Consider the following 21376-nt stretch of genomic DNA (forward strand, 5'->3'; position numbering starts at 1 on the left):
TTCAGGTGCTCCGGTGGGCTGGAAAAGGTGGATAGAATCCTAGGAGACTCTTTCCTAGGAATGTATTCACCTTTTCCAGCCCACCGGAGCACCTGAAGGCTGAACTAATTTACGCAGGATAAGTCATCAACTGCCGAGCCGAGAAGTTCGTGACGAATCGAATTTACTGTAAATTCGCTCATCTCTAATGGTAATCTTTAAAGGGGTTGTCCACCAGGGATGTAATTTTATGTATTACAACAGTGGTTCCCAACGAGGGTGCCTCCAGCTGTTGCAAAACTACAACTCCCAGCATGCCAGGACAGCCGAAGGCTGTCCTGGCATGCTGGGAGTTGTAGTTTTACAACAGCTGGAGGCACCCTTGTTGGGAATCGCTACATTACAATAACAACCCACTGATTTTTGATGGGCTCCCTGTAATACTCTCTTTCCCCTGTAGGGGTGCTGCAGGAAACTAAAGATTGCAGCCTATCATTAGGACTCTCTATGATCACCCTCCTGCTAAATTGCCCAAATCGGACAACCAGGGAAAGCTGCTATATTGCCACTATTAAATCCTCTACAGCAGCTCCTGCAATAGTGCATGGAAAATCTGCCTAGTTTTCTAGAAAAACTAATGGAAAAATGTTTTTGAAAGAAGGTTTATTCGCTACACTGGGAAAGTTGGATAGTCATTCAGCTTTCCTAGTCTTCTGCCTGGAAGTTTTCCTCGCTTGATCAGTTAGGCCTCGTTTACATGGCAGAATCCGGTGTTTTCAATGGGATTCTGCTGCACTGTGCGCCGCCGCAGAAAATGTTTCCAGCCTCGGCAGAACCACGTCCCTTTAAGGGTCAGGTCCGTGGTCCATTAGGCTTTTTTTTTTGTTGTGCTTTACAGACCCTGAATGGGCCGAAGCACAATGGGCACCAACAGGTCCAAACAGATCCCATTGACTTTGCATGGGGTTCATCAGGTGTCCGTTATTTTGGAGGAGGTAGCGGGAGAAAAATTTCAGACAATGGAAGTCCCTTTAACAGTGCTCTGCGAAAGTGTGAAAGAGCCCTTAGCAACGAAATTGAAAGCTCCATTGACTTAAAGGTTTTTTTTTTTAACTCAACTGGTGCCAGAAAGTTAAACAGATTTGTAAATAACTTCTATTTAAAAAAAAAAATCTTTACCCTTCCAGTACTTTTTAGCAGCTGTATGCTACAGAGGAAATTCTTTTCTTTTTTGAATTTCTTTTGTCTTGTCCACAGTGCTCTCTGCTGACACCTGATGCCCGTATCAGGAACGGTCCAGAACAGGAGAAAATCCCCATTGCAAACCTATGCTGCTCTGGACAGTTCTTGACACGGCAGAGGGCACTGTGGTCAAGACAAAAAAAGAAAAGCGTTTCCTCTGTAGCATTACAGCTGCTAAGAAGTACTGGAAGGGTAAAGATTTTTTAATTGAAGTCATTTACAAATCGGTTTAACTTTCTGGCACCAGTTGATTTACAAAAATAAAAATGTAAATGTTTTCCACCGGTGTACCCCTTTAACGGGCTTTTGCAACTGGATTTCTATCCTAGTTGGAAATGTCCCATGAGGAAATCGCTGATAGGAGTGGGCTTCAAGGTGGAATCTGCGCAGATTCCTCCTTGATTTTCCGTAGTGTCAGCGAGCCCTTATACATACCCTTCTCCCGCATGTATAAAAGTGATTGGCATAAAAATGGAGCATTATTTTACAGGGTTTTCCAGCAGCAAAGCTACTATTAAAGTGAATGGCAAACAACTGCTGGCTCAGTGTTGATGGTCTATCCTGAGGATATAATCACTAAAAAAAAATTATATATACGGGATGAGTATTTAACTCGGAGAGTTCACCACTCCTGGTGTGACGGAGCTTTCAAGGGCCACTAAGCACTCCGGAGTGCTTGGTGGCCCTTGAAAGCTCCGTCACACCAGGAGTGGTGAACTCTCCCTGAGTTAAATACTCATCCCGTTTAGTTGGTCTAAGGCCCCTCATCTCAGCCAAGCCAGATCACCCTGCTCTGTACTGACGAGGGGCAAGTACCCCGAAACAGCTGTCTGCAGATGGGTACTCTTTCCTTCTGGAGAGAGAGTTCTGGCTTGGCATTAATCCCGATAAGCTTTTTATATTCCGTAACTGGAGCTAAGCTGATACCAGGGAACATTGCCTGAAAAGGTGATGTAATGAGCTAATTTGCATATAATATATATGAACAGATTTGCTGCAGCACATGGTCACTGTTCACTTGTGCTTGAAAAAGGCCGCATGCGCGGCTGAAACGTAGCAATTTGGAATGAAATAAACCACTTGTCACTACCTCGTGTGCTGCAGCAAATCTGTTCATCTAGCATTACGGACCTGGGACCAGCTGCTGCGTGCACCCACCTCTTCATATTTCTGAGGTGCAGCTCACCCTGTATTATTTATATATTCCAAAATGCCTTCAAATTATAACCGAATGACTAAAATATCAAAAGTATAAAAAGTGTATATGTGTATATATATATATATGTATATATATATATGTATGTATGTATATATATATATATATATATATATATATATATATATATATATAATCTTAGGGCTTGTTTCGGTTCTTGCTATAAACTCTGTTGAACTGACCAGGAACTTTAAAGAAGAGGAAATGTTTCGTAGTTCCTATTTCTTCTCACTTCAAAGATTTTTCAGTTTTGTTTCTTGCTTGGACGTCAAGAGAAAGAGGAATTCTTCTTGTTTACACAGAATGAGGCGGTTCGTGCCCTTTAATCTCATGAGCTGAACTATAATAAAATGAGATTTTTTTAAATCACTTTTCTAATATGCAGTTTCCTGATAAAGGACAAACCCTTCTCCTAAACACAACCTTGTGATCTTCTGACCGCAGTGGCTATGGCTCCTTTATTCTGGCCATCATCTGGTAGGCAAGGATAATGGAGTAATAGATGGCACCAATTGATTTGAAAGGTCAACCTATAGTAAGACATGGTCATGCCCAGTCTGCCAAAAGAAGTTGCTTAGAGTGCCTATGGCTGGTTTATGAAAGGGAGGGGGGAAGGGGGCTCCCAAACCTAAGACCAATTTTCAGAGGCTGTCTTCATGAATCCCAAACCTAAGACTAATTTTCAGAGGCTGTCTTCATCAAATTACCCTTTTAATAACAAAAAATATTTTTACACTAACCATTGGAGTACACACGATAAGTTGAAATATATATATATTTTTTTTTTACAATTTGCTTTGCTGTGTAGTTTGGGGCATGGTCTGCAGAGTCATTTCATTATCACTAAGGGCAGTGGATTTAATTTCTATATACACACACACACTTTCTTTTCTTTTACAGCCTAGTTTTTGTTTCATTTCCCCTTTTCTTTACTGTCACTTACACTTCTTTTGCCAGTGGATGTGTTAGTCCATGTTCTGATGATTAAGACTATTAGCACCTCTTATTTTTAGCATGTAGATCATATATCTTGCTGTCTTTTAAAGGGGTACTCTGCTGCTCAGAGTTTGGAACAAAGTGTTCAGAACGCTGGAGCTGGCACGCCCCCTCCCATAGACTTGCATTGAGGGGGTCGGGGCTATGACATCACGAGCTCCTGGTGGAACAGTTTGTTCCCAACGTTGAGCAGTGGAGTACCCCTAATGTTGGTGTCATCTGACTGTAGTCTAATCCTGTTGTAATTCAATTTAACCTTCTACAGTGTCCATAGGTCATTATGCATGTTTCAAAGCTCAAAAGTAAATTAAAGATAGTGATACCTGTTTTACAAAGGTATTTTTACTAACATTCACACGTATAAATGTGCGCAATTCAGGTAGGTATGTATTATTCTGCCACTTTTATCTCCCTTTTCTTTCCTGTCAATTAATTTTTACCAAATTTTTCTCCTATTGATCGCAGGAAGATGCAGCTCTCTATCGCCACCTGGCAGCTATTCTTAGGCACTGCTTACTGAGGCAAAGTGATGGAGAAGACAGGACAGAGGAATTCCATGGGTAAGCAGGGGGAATGGCACTCACAGGCTTTTTCTTGCAAAATTTTTCACTATGGAGTAAATTTTTTTAACTGTACATTTTTATTGAGGTTTTTTTGTACAGGAATAAAACAACGTAAGATATATACTCACATAAAACATGAGTCAGAAATAGGCACCAGGAAAATATCAGACAGGAAGTAGGACGGCTGAGCAAGGAATTTTACAGGCATCTCTCAAACAGTACTCTGCTTTCAATCAGTCCCTACAAGACAGAAAAGAACAGTTCTCTACAAGACAAAACTAACAGAAAGAGGAACAGGGCTACACTAACAGGATGAGGAAGGTAGGGAAGAATGGAGGGGAAGGAGTAGGAAAGGAGGGGGTAGGGGAGGAAGACAGCATCAGGAGAAGTAGCAGGGAGCAGTGCTGAGCTTGTCTGTGTCCCGGCTGCAGTCTGAGATTTAGGACTCCAGCATGAGTCTGAAATCTAAAAAAAAATAAAAATAAAAAAAAATGCTTGCGGCCAGGACTGGTAGGGAGACCCCCAGTGGTAAAATATATACAGAGAAGCATATTTTTCAATGACATGCTATTGGAAAGTTATTCTGCATAGATTAATCTATAATATATCAATTTTTTTTAGTTTTTTTGATGAAAGGTACCCTTTAACCAGTCTAATAATTCATTGTTTTTATTATGCAAATACTCTTTTGTGTAAGTAATCGTCATTCAACTACTACTACAGGTGCTTTTGCACATGGTCCCGCCTTTTTTTACCTGTTCCTTTGCACACGGTGCTTTTACCTATAACCCGGAAGTACCTATTACGAATTGTATATATTGTACTTTTATCTTCTGTTCATGTATGCCTGATGAAGATCCCAGTTCGGTATCGAAACGCGCTGCTCTATTAAATAATCATATTCCATCACATGGGAGAAGCGACCTTTATCCAGAAAATTTATAGTACACACAGAAATGTAGAAAAACGGCACTCACCATTAGATGCGGATAAAAATCTTCAATGCTTTATTGTTTCTTCAAATATATTCGTGTCGGTAGGTGTGCGTAGCACACCTACCGACATGAATATATTTTAAGAAACTCAATAAAGCATTGAAGATTTTTATCCGCATCTAATGGTGAGTGCAGTTTATCTACATTTCTTTGTGTACTATAAATAGTGTAAATTTAGTTTGTAATCTTAAAGTATAAATCTACATACATTACCCTTCTATATTCTTGTACAGACACACAGTGAATCTTCTGGTGAACCTGCCCCTGATGTGTCTTGACGTTCTGCTAACCCCTAAGGTGGAACTCGGCTCTGTGGAGTACATGGGAATGAATATGGATACTGTGGAGGTTCTTCTTCAATTCCTGGACAGGAGGTTGGACAGGGTCAGTAAAAAGGGAACTGTTCTCTCTTTTGGGCTTTTTTATTTATTTATTCTTAATTTTTTGGGCCTTTTAAAGGGGTACTCCACTGGAAAACATTTTTTTTATTTTTTTTATTTTTTTTTTTTTAATCAACTGGTGCCAGAAAGTTAAACAGATTTGTAAGTTATGTCTATTAAAAAATCTTAATCCCTCCAGTACTTATTAGCTGTTTAATACTACAGAGGAAATTCTTTTCTTTTTGGAACACAGTGCTCTCTGCTGACATCTCTGTCCATTTTATGAACTGTCCAGAGTAGGAGAAAATCCCCGTAGAAAACATATGCTGTGCTGGACAGCTGGACCTAAAATGGACAGAGATGTCAGCAGAGAGCACTGTGCTCGTGATGTCAGCAGAGAGCTCTGTGTTGAAATAAAGAAAATTCCCTATGTAGTTTTCAACATCTAATAAGTACTGGAAGGATTAAGATTTTTTAATAGAAGTAATTTACAAATCTGTTTAAGTTTCTGGCACCAGTCAATTTAAAAAAAAAAAAGTTTTCCACTGGAGTACTCCTTTAAATATCATGAATTCTATAACCATCTGTCCTTGTTTTTCTCCGTCTGTTTCACATTTTCACCAGTTCTGTATCTTTTAGAATTTGTCATTTTCCACTTTTGTCTCTGTAGGGCCACAAGTTGCGTGAGACGCTGACTCCTGTTTTGAATCTCCTTACTGAAAGTTCACGTGTTCATCGAGAGACTCGAAAGTTCCTCCGGGCGAAGGTGAGAGAGAAACCAACTACTCCCCACCAAGATCATTGATCCCAACCTGTTAATTACAGGCCAGTGGGGCATTATGGGAGGACTACTGTACCATTATACCTGTATATTATAGTAAGACATTTTTAAAAACTGTGTTAGATTAAAAGAGTGATCCCCACATTCAGGACCCTCCTCTCTTAGCCTTTGAGCATTTTTCTGGAGAACTCAGTGGGTGAGTGCATTAACCCCTTAAGGACTCAGCCCATTTGGGCCTTAAGGACTCAGACAATTTTATTTTTACGTTTTAGTTTTTTCCTCCTCGCCTTCAAAAAACCATAACTCTTTTTTATATTTTCATCCACAGACTAGTATGAGGGCTTGTTTTTTGCGCGACCAGTTGTCTGTTGTAATGCCATCACTCCCTTTACCATAAAATGTATGGCGCAACCAAAAACATACTATTTGTATGGTGAAATTAAAAAGAAAACCGCAATTTTGCTAATTTTGGAAGGTTTCATTTTCACGCCGTACAATTTACGGTGAAAATGACGTGTTCTTTATTCTTTGGGTCAATACAATTAAAATGATACCCATGATAATATACTTTTCTATTACTGTTGCGCTTAAAAAAAAAAAACGCAAACTTTTTAATCAAATTAGTATGTTTAAAATCCCCCTATTTTGAAGACCTATAACTTTTTCATTTTTCCGTATAAGCTCCGGTATGGGGGCTCATTTTTTGCGCCGTGATCTGTACTTTTTATTGATACCATATTAGCTTATATAAAACTTTTAATACATTTTTTTATCAAAAAATTTTTTGAATAAAATGTTATAAAAAAGCAGCTATTTTGGACTTTTTTTTTTTTTTTACATTCACGCCGTTCACCGTACGGTATCATTAACATTTTATTTTAATAGTTCAGATATTTACGCACGCGGCGATACCAAATATGTATATAAATTATTTTTTTAACACTTTTTGGGGGTGAAATAGGGAAAATGGGACAATTTACGTTTTTATTGGGGGAGGGGTTTTTCACATTTTTTTTTTTACTTTATTTTTGTAACTTTTTTTACTTTTATTTTTACTTTAATAGTCCCCACAGGGGACTATTTATAGCAATCACTCGATTGCTAATACTGTTCAGTGCTATGTATAGGACACAGCACTGATCAGCATTATCGGTCATCTTCTGCTCTGGTCTGCGGGAAGGCAGATCAGAGCAGAAGACTCCCGGAAGACAGCGGAGGCAGGTGAGGGGACCTCCGTCTGCCGTGCTGGATGATCGGATCGCCGCGGAAGCTGCAGGCGATCCAATCATCCATTTTAGTGACCGCAATGCTACAGATGCCGTCATCTGTATTGATCACGGCATCTGAGGGGTTAATGGCGGACATCCGCGGGATTGCGGATGTCCGCCATTACCGGCTGGTCCCTGGCTGCGATCAGCAGCCGGGACCTGCCGCGCATGATCCGGGCATCGCTCCGATGCTCGCGGTTATGCTTAGGACGTAAATGTACATCCTGGTGCGTTAAGTACCAGCTCACCAGGACGTACATTTACGTCCTGTGTCGTTAAGGGGTTAAAGGGGTACTCCGGTGGAATATATATATATATATATATATATATATATATATATATATATATATATATTATAATATAATTTTTTTTTTTTTTTTTTTTTTATTGGTGTCAGAAAGTTAAACAGATTTGTAAATTACTTCTATTTAAAAATCTTTACCCTTCCAGTACTTATCAGCTGCTGTATACTACAGAGGAAGTTCTTTTCTTTTTGAATTTCTTTTTTGTCCTGTCCACAGTGCTCTCTGCTGACACCTCTGTCTGGAACTGTCCAGAGCAGCATAGGTGTGCTATGGGGATTTTCTCCTGCTCTGGACAGTTCCTGATACGGGCATCAGGTGTCAGCAGAAAGCACTGTGGACAAGACAAAAAAGAAATTCCAAAAGAAAAGAATTTCCTCTGTAGTGTATAGCAGCTAATAAGTACTGGAAGGATTAAGATTTTTTAATAGAAGTAATTTACCACTTTTAAGCAGTTCTCTGATATTTAGCAAGGTTGATTCACTCTGTAGGCTTCATAGTCTTTACCCGGATGTCTGACTTTCAGGTGTTACCTCCTCTGAGAGATGTAAAGAACCGCCCGGAGGTTGGAAATACACTGCGCAATAAGCTGGTCCGTCTGATGACCCACGTAGACACAGATGTAAAGCATTGTGCGGCAGAATTCCTTTTTGTCCTTTGTAAGGAAAATGGTGAGTGACAGAAGAATCTTACTCCCTTCAATCTGGGGTTTTGTGGCAAAGTACTATTTTCTAATCACATTGTGTTAAAGGAGTACTCCACTGGCCAGTGTGGAATTAAATGTTCCGAACACTGTTTTCGCTCTGCGGGGGTCAGCCACACCCCTCGTGATGTCACGGCCACACCTCCTCAATGCAAGTCTATGGGAGGGGGCTTGACGCCTGTCACGCCCCCTCCCATAGACTTGCATTGAGGAGGTGTGGCTGTGATGTCACGAGGGGGGTGTGGCTGACCCCCGCAGCACGAAAACAGCATTCGGAACATTTAGTTCCATGCTGGCCAGTGTAGTATCACAAAGGGGCATATTTTTTTCACGTCTATTTGAAGATGAAACAATAAAATAAATTTCACATGTGATTACCTATAAAGGCTGACAGGAACAGACTGTACTAAAACCAGCATCTCGCTGTAAAGCGTGGTCAGCAGAGGGTTAATAAACTGATGGTTGAGCTATCTATACAGTCATGGCCGTAAATGTTGGCACCTCTGAAATTTCTCACAGAAAAGGATTGCAGTAACACATGTTTTGCTATACACAGGTTTATTCCCTTCGTGTATTGGAACTAAAGCAAAAAAGGGAGGAAAAAAAGCAAATTGGACATAATGTCACCAAACTCCAAAAATGGGCTGGACAAAATTATTTGCACCCTTTCTAAATTGTGGAAAAATTAGAGTTTCAAGCATGTGATGCTTCTTTAAACTCACCTGGGGCAAGGAACAGGTGTGGGCAATATAAAAATTGCACCTGAAAGCAGATAATAAGGAGAGAAGTTCACTAAGTTTTTGCATTGTGTGTGCCACACTAAGCATGGGCATGAGAAAGAGGAAGAGAACTGTCTGAGGACTTGAGAACCAAAATTGTGGAAAAATATCAACAATCTCAAGGTTACAAGTCCATCTCCAGAGATCTAGATTTGCCTTTGTCCACAGTGCGCAACATTATCAAGAAGTTTGCAACCCATGGCACTGTAGCTAATCTCCTGGGCGTGGACGGAAGAGAAAAATTGATGAAAGGTGTCAACGCAGAATAGTCTGGATGGTGAATAAGCAGCCCCAAACAAGTTCCAAAGATATTCAAGCTGTCCTGCAGGCTCAGGGAGTATCAGTGTCAGCGCGAACTGTCGACATTTAAATGAAATGCTATGGCAGGAGACCCAGGAGGACTACATTTTGCCAAAATGAACTTGAGTAAGCCAAAATCCTTCTGGGAAAATGTCTTGTGGACAGATGAGACCAAGATAGAGCTTTTTGGTAAACCAAATAATTCTACGGTTTACCAAAAACGGAATGAGGCCTACAAAGAAAAGAACACAGTACCTACAGTGAAATATGGTGGAGGTCAATGATGTTTTGGGGTTGTTTTGCTGCCTCTGGCACTGGGTGCCTTGAATGTGTACAAGGCATCATGAAATCTGAAGATTGCCAACAGATTTTGGGTCGAACTGTACAGCCCAGTGTCAGAAAGCTGGGTTTGTGTCCAAGATCTTGGGTCTTCCAGCAGGACAATGACCCCAAACATACGTCAAAAAGCCCCCAGAAATGGATGGCAACAAAGTGCTGGAGAGTTCTGAAGTGGCAGCAATGAGTCCAGATCTAAATCCCATTGATCACCTGTGGAGAGATCTTAAAATTGCTGTTGGGAAAAGGCGCCTTCCAATAAGAGAGACCTGGAGCAGTTTGCAAAGGAAGAGTGGTCCAACATTCCGGCTGAGAGGTGTAAGAAGCTTATTGATGGTTATAGAAAGCGACTGATTTGAGTTATTTTTTCCAAAGGGTGCGCAACCAAATATTAAGTTAAGGGTGCCAATAATTTTGTCCAGGCCGATTTTGGAGTTTGGTTACATTATGTCCAATTTGCTTTTTTCCTCCCTTTTTTGGTTTAGTTCCAATACACACAAAGGGAATAAACGTGTGTATAGCAAAACATGTGTTACTGCAATCCTTTTCTGTGAGAAATACTTAATTATCTTGAAAAATTTCAGGGGTGGCAACATTTACGGCCATGACTGTGTATATAAAACTCGTGTGTATGTGTGTATGTTCCAGCATCACGTACAAACGGCTAAAGATATTAACATGAAACTTGGCCACATGTTACATAAATGTCAACTACAAACTTAGGATAGATAAATTAACCCCTACCCACCCCCATTTGTGAGGGTCAGGGTTTTTGTTTAAAGTCTCATGCAAGTCTATGGATCTCCTGGTGAGTGCGTCAGTCTGGCCACACCCACCAACATGCCACACCCACAATTTAATCCACACCCCTTTTATATTCTACCCCTTTTGTGCATTGGTCAGGCTTGCAAGTCATGCCCACTTCCACAAAACCATGCCTCCTTCTTCTATTTTCAGCCTACAATCTCTTCATCACAGCTCAGCCCCACCGGAGGGTGGGATAGGAGGGTGGGATAGGAGGGTGGGATAGGAGGGTGGGATAGGAGGGCGGGATAGGAGGACAAATACTTCCTCCTATGTTGCTTTTCCTCCCCCACAAGGATTTGGTAGGAAAAACCGGGCAACGCCGGGTACTCAGCTAGTAGGAATATACTTGCACCAAAAAAAGAAGAAAAAGAAAAAAACACTATAAATTGGCGTACTCCATATCAATGTCGTACCAAATCTTTATTGAAATACATTACCCAACCCTTTGGGTTGTGAAATGTGCTCTGTTTTTGGAGTGATTTTTAAATGGGTTTTAGAGAGCTGTCTGTTTGTATGTTGTGCATTATTTCAATAAAGATTTCGTACAATGTTGATATGGTGTGCGCCAATTTATAGTGTTTTTTCTTTTTTTGTAGTAATGCAGTTTTAAAGGTAGCACCCACTTTTGACCTTTTTGGTTGAGCCCCCCACTTTTTGTATATTTACACAAGAATGTACTAGTACCATATTTAGGGGGATCTCATGTAACATACTTTCCTCTCCCCACTCCTTAACTTCCCTTTGCTACTGGGCACCTCCGTAGTCAACATCCTGACTCTCCGCAGTGTCTGTAAAGGAGTCTCTGTATACAGGGGGTTCAAGTCTACGGTCTGTATATAGGGCGGCTTCGTATTGGGGCCTATGTACAGGGTCAATCAGATCTGGAGCCTCAATAAAGGGCTAGGATGAGGTCTATGTGTGTTTAGAGGGTCTGCTGTTTGGTCTGAATTCAAATTGGGATGTGCTAAAAGAAGGTAAAAGGTATTATTTGTGATTCAAATGCTACAAGGTGGCGATGTGTCCTATATGGGAGAGCTCAAAGTCGTGAACAAAAAGCATAGCAAAAGTTCTCCCTGATGGGGTTTGTCCACAAAAAAGATGGCTTCCCAGCTATCTCCAGCCTGTTTGTGGCCACCAGAGAGCTGAAAACAGCTGAGACGGCCGTCTTAGGCTGGGTTCACACCACGTTTTCTCCCATACGGGAGCGCATACGGCAGGGGGGAGCTAAAACCTCGCGCTCCCGCATGCCTTTCTATGTGCTCCCGTATGTCATTCATTTCAATGAGCCGGCCGGAGTGAAACGTTGGGTCCGGTCGGCTCATTTTTGCGCCGTATGCGCTTTTTCCCCGGACCTAAAACTGTGGTCAACCACGGTTTAATGTCCGGTTTTAAAAGCGCATACGGCGCAAAAATGAGCCGACCGGACCCAACGTTTCACTCCGGCCGGCTCATTGAAATGAATTACATACGGGAGCACATAGAAAGGCATGCGGGAGCGCGAGGTTTTAGCTCTCCCCTGCCATATGCGCTCCCGTATGGGAGAAAACGTGATGTGAACCAGCCCTTAGGCCGGGTTCACACCACGTTTTTGCAATACAGTTCCCGTATACATTTTCAACTTGAAAAGCGTACGGAACCGTATTAAAAACCGTATGCATTGACTCTCCATTGAAAACCGTATGCCAAAAGATGCATCCGGTTGTGTCCGTTTTGCATCCTGTACGGTTTTGTCAGTTTTTTTTTCCCCCGTACCCAAAACCATAGCCTACCACGGTTTTTGGTCCGGGTGAAAAACCGTATCGAAACGCATACGTTTTTTTGTTTTTTTTTTAACATGGGAACCATACAGAACAGTATGTGCGTACAGTTCCATCCGGTTTCCTTCATACGGTTTTTGACTTTGCACAGTTTTTTTTCTTGGAATTTCAATCAAACAATTGAAACTTTATTCATAATGGAGTGAAAAGTTAAAAACTTTGTTTGTTTTTTTTCGTAAAAACGGATGCAACCGGACATAATTTTTCAATCCATATACGGAATAAAATTTGTACACCCGTTTTGATACAGTTTAGTCAGGTTTTGAGGAATCATTTTTTTTTTTTTTTTTTTTTATCAAAAATCTGGTATGGGAACTGTATTGCAAAAACGTTGTGTGAATGCAGCCTTACATAGTCTCATGACTTCCAATGACGTATGAAGTGTACAAATGGTGTAGCATCGGTAGATACATAACTCGTTTTCTCTTGTGGCATGCAGTATCTCGCTTTGTGAAATACACCGGATATGGTAATGCTGCTGGCCTGCTTGCTGCCCGGGGATTGCTGGCGGGAGGACGTGGAGAAGGACGGTACTCTGAAGATGAAGACACAGATACAGAAGAATACAGAGAAGCCAAACCTAAGTAAGTGCTCATTTACCACTGTGATCCGCAGGTGTCCTATATAGCTCAAATGACTATAATACGTCTAGTACAGTGTTTCCCAATCAGGGTGCCTCCAGCTGTTGCTAAACTACAACTCCCAGCATGCCCGGACAGCCAACGGCTGTCCGGGCATGCTGGGAGTTGTAGTTTTGCAACAGCTGGAGGCACCCTGGTTGGGAAAACAGCGGTCTAGGATAAGAGATTTGCTACCACTGAAGGAGAAAAGCATATGGAGGCTGAGCAGAGACATGACCTGAAGATGCAGGGCCCCAGTGCAAAATCGGTAACGGGGGGCCCCAACTATAATTCTTAATTTATAGTACTGTCTCCTTATAAAAGAAAGAGACCCAATGTGACCCTCAGTCTCCTGAGCCTGGGTGCTACCCCTATAGTTACGCCCCAGAGGCTGAGTGATTTTAAAGGGGTACTCCGCCCCTAGACATCTTATCCCCTATCCAAAGGATAGGGGATAAGATGTCAGATCGCTGGGGTCCCGCTGCTGGGAACCCCGGGGATCGCTGCTGCAGCACCCCGCTATCATTACTGCACAGAGCGAGATCGCTCTGCATGTAATGACGGGCGATACAGGGGCCGGAGCATCGTTACGTCACGGCTCCGCCCCTCATGACCCCACGGCCCGCCCCCGTCAATACAAGTCTATGGAAGGGGGCGTGATGTCACGAGGGGCGGAGCCATGACGTCACGCTGCTCCGGCCCCTGTATCGCCCGTCATTACGCACAGAGCGAACTCGCTCTGTGCAGTAATGATGGCGGGGTGCCGCAGCGGTGATCCACGGGGTCCCCAGCAGTGGGACCGCGGCGATCTATCATCTTATCCCCTATCCTTTGGATAGGGGATAAGATGCCAGGGGCGGAGTACCCCTTTAAAGGGTTACTCCGCTCCCCAGCGTCCGGAACATTCAGTTCCGAATGCTTCGTGCAGGCTTCAGTGTTCATGCCCGCCCCCTCGTGACGTCACGGCCTGCCCTCTCAATGAAAGTCCCATAGACTTGCATTGAGGCGGCGGGACATGACGTCAAGTGACGTGGCGTGATGTCATGAGGGGGCGGGCATGAACACCGAAGCCTGCACGAAGCGTTCGGAACTCAATGTTCCGGATGCAAGGTAGCGGAGTGACCCTTTAACGTTATGTTTCCTAGGAGGCAGCTGTGGATGAAATGTAGAACTGAGGAGATAGTCCTCGCTTTAAGAGATGCACCTTGAGTTCTAGTTGAATTAGTTCATATTGGCCTTTAGCTCCACAGAGAACTCAAGGCAACAGCAGCAGAGGCATCTTGGCGCTGAGACTTTTTCTGTTGTAAGATGATTTCTATTGAATGACAGCAAGCAGAGGTCTTGAAAAATGTATATTGTTGCCGAGTATCACAGGGCAGGACCTTGAGGTGCTCTCTGCTGACACCTGATGCCCATATCAGGAACTGTCAAGAGCAGGAGAAAATCCCCATAGCAAACCTATGCTGCTCTGAACAGTTCCTGACACGGACAGAGGTGTCAGCAGAGAGCACTGTGGACAAGACAAAAAAAAATTTCAAAAAGAAAATAATTTTCTCTGTAGCATACAGCTGCTAAAAAGTACTGGAAGGGTAAAGATTTTTGAATAGAAGTAATTTACAAATCTGTTTAACTTTCTGGCACCAGTTGATAAAAAAAAAAAAAGTTTTCCACATTAAGGTAGCTTTTAAAGTCTCTGGTTTAATACATCTGTGCAGCATTAACCCTGTAACTGGGCGCGTGGAAGAGAAGCAGCCCAATCCTATGGACGGGATGACCGAGGAGCAGAAAGAGTATGAGGCCATGAAGCTGGTCAGCATGTTCGACAAGTTATCTCGGTGAGAAATGAACCATTTGATATTTCCGGTACTGCAAACTTGGTTGACCTAGGATAACTTATTGCACTATTATTAGGGGCTTTATATTACAGGGATAGGTTGGCACTCCTTGAAGCCAGTTAGTAGTAGCATTATTGAAGTAATGGAGCAGCCTCATAGTTCTCAGTCTGCTGTATTCATGACTAGTGATGAGCGGCAGGGGCCATATTCGAATCTTCCTATGTTTGTGAAATTCGCATATTCACTATGTTCTTTTTTTTTTCATGCGAAAATTCGTAATGGAATTCACATAGTGTGCATGCGTGATTACAGTGATCCCTCAACATACGATAATTTAGTATGAAATAGTAATATAGAATGTTATACTTGTCACCGCTGCCCTAGATTGTTGCTCCCCATCGCAGTCATCACGTCCCTGCTGCTCGGGACCAATACAATACCGCTGCCCTGGATCGTCGCTCTCAATCACCGCCATCACGTAACCAGGGTGTCCCCGCCGCTCCGGACCGTCACTGCTGCCCTGGATCGTCGCTCTCCATCGCCGCCATTATGTCGCTGCGCACGCTGCTCCTATTGGATGACGGGACAGCGCGCGCGGCGACGTGATGACTGCAAAGGAGAGTGACGGCCATGCAGTGGAGCCTGAAGAGGATGGTCCGGAGCGCCGGGGACAGGTGGGTGACACTCACCGGAGCACACGGGGCACATTAAACGGCTATCCGGTGGCAGCTGAAGCAGTCTGCGTTGCTGTATAGCCGTTTATGCGATGGCCCAGATATACAAAAGCATCATATGTTGAAATTATCGTATGTTAGGGCCATCGTAGTTCGGGGGATAACTTTATATCTGTCACGTAAAAGAAGGAAGGGATCAATGTCCTCTGACTGGAAGTGCCGATATTTGCATATTCGCACATATTCGCAAAGAAAAAAAAATTAGCATTTCGAATATTTGCGCTTAACACTATTCATGAGGGTGGTGCACCACAATGACTGACAGGGTGCATTGTTTGCATGTATACACAGCAGCCTGGCAAAGAGCGCCATAAGGTTCAGACGGAACGTTACCTTCGTGAATACAGCGTACTCATATATTTATGAGGCCACTGTAATGTTTCATTACTCCGAATACCCAGGCGGCACAAATTTTATTTAGTGCTGTATTGGCTAATAGGAGTATTGACCTGTAGCTGTAATCTGCTGCTCTCACATAATGCAGTATATTTAGTCGACCTATCTGCTTTAAGTGCAACAGTGTCACCCAGAGGCCAAATGATGGAATTACACAGGGGTCTATGAGCAATGTAAAAATCAGCACTATAAATACGAGCACTGTAAATGACATAATATACCAATTACATTGCAGTTCAATAAATACAAATACAGTGATGTGGAATGCAGTTCTTACATGTTTTAAGTTTTATTTTAACAGCGTTTACTCTGCTTAAAAAATGTTATATCAATCTGAGGATCAGTCCGAATACAGTGATACCAAATGTATATAATTATTTTTTTGAACAAAAAATTGCTTTGCATCATCATATTCTGGCTTAATGTGTTTTTTGTGCGGTGAAGTTTTATTGGTACCATTTTGGGGTGAATGTGATTTTTAAATGCTTTTTAATTAATCCTTTTTGGAACATGGAACAACGGCTATCCAGGCATGCTGGGAGGTGTAGTTTTGCAACAGCTGGAGGCATCCTGGTTGGGAAACACTGGCTTAGGGTGTCAATGGACTGTACAGCTGAAGCACCTGAAAGTATTATTACTGCTTGTTGTTTTCAGTAGTTTTCATCAATTTAAAGAACTTAGGATATAGATTGTAATCTTTTGCAAGCAAAACCCTCAATGTCTGTCTATGTACCCCGGGAATTGTATAGTCCTGGGAATATGTTGGTGCTGTCGAATTCTATGACCCCTGCTCTTTCAATGGGTGGTGGGACCTTTTTCACCCCTTAACGACACAGGACGTAAATGTGCGTCCTGGTGCGGTGGTACTTATCGCACCAGGACGTACATTTACGTCCTATACATTACAGTGAGCATCGGAGCGATGCTCGGGTCATGCATGGCAGGTCCCGGCTGATAGCAGCCAGGGACCCACCGGTAATTGTAGACATCCGCGCGAATGTCCGCCATTAACACCTCAGATGTTGTGATCAATACAGATCACGGCATCTTCAGCGCTGCGGTCACTAAAATGGATGAACGGATCACCCGCAGCACTGCCACGGAGATCCAATCATCCAGAACAGCAGACGGAGGTCCCCTCACCTGCCTTCCATGGGTCTTCTGCTCTGGTCTGAGATCGAGTGCATAGCACTGAACAGTATTAGCAATCAAATGATTGCTATAAGTTTAAAAATAAAAGTAAAAAAAAAAATGTTTAAAAAATTTGAAAAATCTCCTCCCCCAATAAAAATTTAAATTGTCCCATTTTCACCATGTCACCCCCAAAAAGTGTAAAAAATAAATAAATTAAATAAATAAATTAATATACACATTTTGGTATCGCCGCATGCGTAAATATCAAAACTATTAAAATATAATGTTAATGATACCGTACAGTGAACGGTGTGAACGTAAAAAAAAAAAAAATCCCAAATTGCTGCTTTTTTTTTTTTACATTTTATTCCCAAAAAATTGATAAATGTATTTAAAGTTTTATATAAGCAAATATGATATCAATAAAAAGTACAGATCACGGCGCAAAATATGAGCCCTCATACCGCCGCTTATATGGAAAAATGAAAGTTATAGGCCTTCAAAATAGGGGGAGTTTAAACGTACTAGTTTGGTTAACAAGTTTTTTTTTTTTTTGCGCAACAGTAATAGAAAAGTATGTAATCATAGGTATCCTTTTAATTGTATTGACCCAAAGAACAAATAACACCTGTCATTTTTACCGTAAATTGTAGAGCATGAAAACAAAACCTTGCAAAATTTGTAAAATTGCGGTTTCCTTTTTAATTTCCCCACACAAATAGTATTTTTTTTTTTTGTGGCGCCGTACATTTTATGGTAAGTGAGTGATGGCATTACAACGGACAACTGGTCGCGCAAAAAACAAGCCCTCATACTAATCTGTGGATGAAAATATAAAAGTTATGATTTTTAGAAGGCGAGGAGGAAAAAAACAAAAACGTTAAAATAAAATTGCCTGAGTCCTTAAGGGGTTAATATATCCTTGTTGACTTTGAATAATTTTTTTATTTTTTTTCTGTATGTGCAGAGAACAGATCATTCAGCCCATGGGTGTCACATCTGATGGGAGGCTGGAGGCTTTAGATGAGGCCGCACAGAGGATGCTACAACAACAGGAATCTTCTGATCTGGAGACGACTGATTCGGACTAAAACTCTCAACAAGTTGAAAGCACATGTAAGATGTCCGAGCCATGCGAAGCCGAGCCGGAGAAAGAGAGACTACGAACAGCTTTACAGGCACCATAAACCACAAGGGAAACTTAATGTAGATTACTGTAGATGTATGTCTCAGACCTCGGCAGTAGAGCAGACTCTGGGACGTCTTATAGTATAATGTGATCCGTCTTAGCAGCACCTTCAGCCGCTGAGGACATAGAGATGTGATACGTCAGCCGTTTCCCGTAAGCCTTGGCACAGAATGCTAGCGGCTCTGCTTGGGTAGACGTTCTGAGCGTTGTCAACTTTTAGAAAGTTGTCACTACACAAAGCTTCACCACTATAGGGCAGCACTTCTTATATACACTGCCAGCAGGGGCAACTGTTTTATTTTAGATTTCAGTAGGTCCAAGTGATGGATGTATTGGCCGCCGGAGTCTCAATCCTCCTAAAATAATAATCCCCAAGTAATTTTCCAAAAAAAGAGAACACAATGTATAGGGGTACAGCAGCTCAGGATACACTAAAAAGACGTATAAAGAAAAGCAAAAAAAATAAAAAAATTATGGGAAAAAAAGGGAACATTAGTTGCACAAATTAACTATAAAGTTTCAGGTCTTTCCCCAGCGTAGGGAAGAACCAATGTGAAGAAATCTAGGTATATGAACCAGAAACCTAAGTAGCCAAATCTGAGGTCAAGGTGACAAAGCTGCTATAGACAGAAGGGGCAGATTTTTCCTATGACTGATGTATATTTAGGAATTACAATATTTAATGTCTGTGAAAGGTTAGCGTTGTTACCTGGTATATTACACGGAGATGTTCTTTCTAGAAAATGTAGCGCTACGAGCAAAGAGAAAAAGCCCCACGGGGTGAACAGATTCTAAAGGCGGATTAAACCTGTAGTAAATTATCAATGACCTATTTTATAAAATAGCTGAATATTTCATTGTCCTGCTTTTTTGTGTTGTTTGAGGGTGTGAAGACCGGAAGAGAATGGGAGAGTAAGATCATGCTTCATATTCAGCTAGTTCAGACGATACACAAATCTCTAAAATATACGATTGAAGTAAAAACTATCACTAATATATATAAAACAAAAATAGAGAAAAAGAAACACAGCCGTACATCCACCATTTGTATTTTGATCTACTTGCTTCTCAGGTTGAAGACCACTGCGGCCTTCGTCATCATCCAGACCCCCCCCCCCCCCCATTTCGTTTTCTACTCACCTCCCCTCGGTGGGAAGGAAGGGTGAGCTGGTCCGGGCCATCTACGCTGCAGGGACCGTCCGGTGGGGAGGGTTAGTCGTTGCAGGCTATACATTTTCACTGGGAAGCCCTCTTCTCCGCTCGCCCCGGACTAGTGACGTTGCCTTGACGACGACGCACAGGGATGTTCATGCGCATGAAAGTCCCTGTGCGTCATCGTCAAGGCAACGTCACTAGTCCGGAGCTAACGGAGAAGAGGGCTTCCCAGTGAAAATGTACAGCCCGGAATGACTATCCCTCCCCACCGGACGGTCCCTGCAGCATAGATGGCCCGAACCAGCTCACACTTCCTTCCCACCGATGGGGAGCTGAGTAGAAAACTAAAGGGGGGGAGGGGGGGTCTGGATGATGACGAAGGCCCGCACAGTGGTCTTCAACCTGTGGACCTCCAGATGTTGCAAAACTACAACTCCTAGCATGCCCGGGAGTTGTAGTTTTGCAACATCTGGAGGTCCGCAGGTTGAAGACCACTGATGAAGGGATTGACAGGCGGAGAGTTCACTCGAGTATAAGCCAAGGGGGGCGTTTTCAGCACGAAAAATCTTGCTGAAAAACTCAGCTTATACTAGAGTATATACGGTAATATACAGTCCTACCGTCACACGCAAAGCGCAGTAATACTTGTTCAAACCACACAGGGTGACTGAACGCATGGTATTAATCCACTCTTCTTTTTGTAGGACAAGTTGATCCCATGCTCCACCTCTTTGTGACAGACGAATAACCTCTATCACACGTCATGTCTCTGTCGTGGTCCATGATCCTCTGCCAGAACTCAGGGGGCAGGTGGCAAGTACAGTTACATAGATAAACAACCTCATTTGTCCTACAACTGCAAAGCAACGTATCAAATACTGCTTACCTGTGACAGTCCTCTTTAAAGGGGTACTCCGCTGCTCAGCGTTTGGAACTAACTGTTCCGAACGCTGGAGCCGGGAGCTCGTGTTGTCATAGCCCCGCCCCCTCATGATGTCATGCCCGCCCCCTCAATGCAAGTCTATGGGAGGGGGCGTGACCGCCGTCACTCCCCTCCCATAGACGTGCATTGAGGGGGCGTGGCGTGGTGTCACAAGCTCCTGGCGCCGGCTCCAGCGTTCGGAACAGTTTGTTCCAAACGCTGAGCAGTGGAGTACCCCTTTAATGTCTTGGTACGCTCTACATGTGGGCTACTCCTTCCTCTATGGCTGTGTTTACTAACCTGTGGCTACAGGCTGTCAGGCCATAGTAGTTGTAGATTTTCCACAACTGGAGAGCCACAGGTTTGGGAACACTGCTCTATGGTAATGCCTTTTAACAATGATTTAGTTAACGTTAGGGTCATTAAAAAAAATTCCTTAGATGGAGCATCCCTAAGGCTTAAAGGTCTTATCTTATCTTAAAGGTGTATCAAAGACACAATCTTAGATAACTAGAATTTCTAGATCACCATTTTCCGTTAGGCGGACGTATTGCAGAGTCAGCGATGTAAGCTGTTCAATAATTACAGTGGGTCAAAAAAAGTATTCAGTCAGCCACCATTTGTGCAAGTTCTCCCACTTAAAAAGATGAGTGGCCTGTAATTTTCATCATAGGTATACCTCAACTATGAGAGACAGAATGAGAAAAAAAAAAATTAAAAAAAAAATCATTGTCTGATTTTTAGAGAATTTATTTGCAAAGTATGGTGGAACATAAGTATTTGGTCAATAACAAAAGTACATCTCAATACTTTGTTATATACCCTTTGTTGGCAATGACAGAGGTCAAACGTTTTCTGTAAGTCTTCATAAGATTTTCACACACTGCTGCTGGTATTTTGGCCCATTCCTCCATGCAGATCTCCTCT

The 21376-nt window shown here is 42.5% G+C and overlaps 1 protein-coding gene across 2 annotated transcripts in view; it reads left to right on the forward strand.

Annotated features, from left to right (window-relative positions):
* RIC8A (RIC8 guanine nucleotide exchange factor A) overlaps window positions 1-19227 on the forward strand; it is a 52930-nt gene extending 33703 nt beyond the window's left edge. For both annotated transcript variants that reach the window (XM_056541939.1, XM_056541940.1), the window contains exons 4-10: window positions 3899-3993; window positions 5225-5375; window positions 6042-6137; window positions 8249-8393; window positions 12904-13048; window positions 14800-14919; window positions 18151-19227. In XM_056541939.1, coding sequence (XP_056397914.1) covers window positions 3899-3993; window positions 5225-5375; window positions 6042-6137; window positions 8249-8393; window positions 12904-13048; window positions 14800-14919; window positions 18151-18274 — 876 coding nt within the window. In that variant the 3' untranslated portion in view covers window positions 18275-19227. The remainder of the gene's footprint in view (window positions 1-3898; window positions 3994-5224; window positions 5376-6041; window positions 6138-8248; window positions 8394-12903; window positions 13049-14799; window positions 14920-18150) is intronic.
* The last annotated feature ends 2149 nt before the right edge of the window (window positions 19228-21376 follow it).

Source organism: Hyla sarda, chromosome 10, assembly GCF_029499605.1.
Source record: "Hyla sarda isolate aHylSar1 chromosome 10, aHylSar1.hap1, whole genome shotgun sequence".
In the NCBI taxonomy this organism is placed as follows: domain Eukaryota; kingdom Metazoa; phylum Chordata; class Amphibia; order Anura; family Hylidae; genus Hyla; species Hyla sarda.